Source organism: Guillardia theta (assembly GCF_000315625.1).
Source record: "Guillardia theta CCMP2712 unplaced genomic scaffold GUITHscaffold_77, whole genome shotgun sequence".
Classification (NCBI taxonomy): Eukaryota; class Cryptophyceae; order Pyrenomonadales; family Geminigeraceae; genus Guillardia; species Guillardia theta.
In genome coordinates, this window is record NW_005434597.1 from 188,423 (window position 1) to 190,381 (window position 1,959).

The 1,959-nt window shown below is 56.7% G+C and overlaps 1 protein-coding gene across 1 annotated transcript in view; it reads left to right on the forward strand.

Moving 5' to 3' along the window:
• GUITHDRAFT_76514 (dehydrodolichyl diphosphate synthase) overlaps positions 1-1,677 on the forward strand; it is a gene marked incomplete at both ends in the record, with an annotated part of 2,272 nt that extends 595 nt beyond the window's left edge. The window contains 5 exons of the mRNA XM_005826146.1: positions 309-398; positions 445-562; positions 856-956; positions 1,161-1,263; positions 1,613-1,677. Of these exons, the coding sequence (XP_005826203.1) occupies positions 309-398; positions 445-562; positions 856-956; positions 1,161-1,263; positions 1,613-1,677 (477 nt within the window). The remainder of the gene's footprint in view (positions 1-308; positions 399-444; positions 563-855; positions 957-1,160; positions 1,264-1,612) is intronic.
• Between the last annotated feature and the right edge of the window lie 282 nt (positions 1,678-1,959).

Genomic DNA, 1,959 nt, shown 5'->3' on the forward strand with positions numbered 1-1,959 from the left:
TCTGATCAACTGCTCTCACGTCAGTCCGCATGTCCATCATTCTTCACTCAACTCGTGGTAATCATATGTGCCGCTACAACCTCCCCCCGCTTCGGATTCGGTAGTGTCGCGCACATCGTCGTAAGCGGGCGATATGCACCTCTCATCCGTGGACAAGAAGCACTCTTTCGGTGTATTCAGAGAATTGGCATTAATTTTAGCAGACAAGAGTCATGTCATGTTTGAGGAGCCACCGTTCATGGGGGGGGGGGAAGAGAGGGCAGAAGAGAGAAGAGAGTGGGTTCGTGGTGACATGAACATGTGTTAAGGTGGAGACTATCATGAAGTTAGCGGAGGAGAAGCTGAACGAGCTAGCGGAGGAGAGAGGCTTCCTGGACCGGCACGGGATCAAAGTGCAGGTAAGTCTGCGACGTTGTGCAAGCTCCTAGCTCAGCAGACTCTCAGATCCTTGGGGACCTGGACGTCCTCCCTCAGCACGTGAAGGCGGCAGCCTGTCGGGCGATGAAGGTCAGCGAACATCACGAGCAGGCTGTTCTCAACATCTGCATCGCCTACACGTCCCGTGAGGTACACAAGGAGGAAGAGGAGGAGGAGGAGGATGGGGGTAGGAAGATGAGGGTGGAAGAGGGATGCAGCGCTAGTGGCTGTGTAGGAGAAGGAGGAAGAAGAAAACATGGAAGAACCAGTTCGGGTGGCTGTGGAGGACGAGGACGAGGACGAGGACGAGGTCGAGGACGAGGACGAGGAAACAGGAGGGATGCTTTGGTAGTGGCTGTGGAGGTTTAGGGGTGGTGGTGTTCATCGTGGTTCGGAGGAGTTCCAACCTGCTGCCATGGCAGGAGATGCTGCGGGCAGTTGCCAACATGGCAGAGGCTGTTGAGGATGGGACGTTGAAACCTGATGACGTCACGGACGAGTTGTTCTCTGAATCTCTCTACACCCGCCCTGTCTCACAGGTCCTCATGCCCTTGCTTCTCCTCTTGCTGCTCCTGCTCTTTCTGCAATCCCCTCCTGCTCCTGCTCCTGCTCCTGCTCCTGCTCCTGCTCCTGCTCCTGCTCCTGCTCCTGCTCCTGCTCCTGCTCCTGCTCTCTCCCTCTCCCTCTCCCTCTCCCTCTCCCTCTCCCTCCCGCTCCCCTGCTGACTTGGTATGATTTCCCAGGTCGATCTGCTGGTCAGAACCTCAGGAGAGACGAGGCTCAGCGACTTTCTGCTCTGGCAATCCGCCTGTGCCTGCGTTCAGTTCCAACCGGTCTTGTGGCCAGGTCTCCTCCTCCATTCTCCCTCTCCCCTCATGTCCTCCTCCCTCCTCCCTCCTCCTTCCTCCCTTTCTCCCTCCTCCCTCCTCCCTCCTCCCTCCCTCCTCCCTCCCTCCCTCCTCCCTCCTCCCTCCCTCCTCCCTCCCTCCTTCTCCCTTCTCCCTCCTACCTCCTTGTCCTTCTGATCTGCTCCCCCTTTTCTTCTTCATTTCTCTCTCAATCTCCTTGTATCCTTCCATAATCTTTAGCCTCCACCCGTTTCCATGATCATCCATCCTCCCATCCATCCTCCCCCCTCCCCTTCTTCCCCCCTTCCTGCTCTTTTCGTTATTCCTTCCTGATTCTTGTCCTCTAGACTTCTCCCTCTGGCATCTCGCCTCTGCCATCCTCCAATACCAGCGCTCCTTCTCCGACCTTCAAGCTACTCGCCGCCGCTCCGAGCTTAACGGAAGGGAGCAGGAGGTACTCGCTCTACATCCTCCTCCTCTTCCTCCTCCTCCTCCTCCTGAACGTCTCCTTGTCTCCTCCTCCTCCTCCTCCTCCTCCCCTTGGCTCTTTCTGTCCTTTCTCTTCTCTCTGCTAAGGAGCACACCAGGAGGACAGGAGCGTCTCAGTTCGGAAAGCAGAGTACTTGAAAAGACTGGAGGACCGAAGGAAATCCTTCATCCTCAGGTTCCTTGCGATACCTCCCTTGTCGTCACT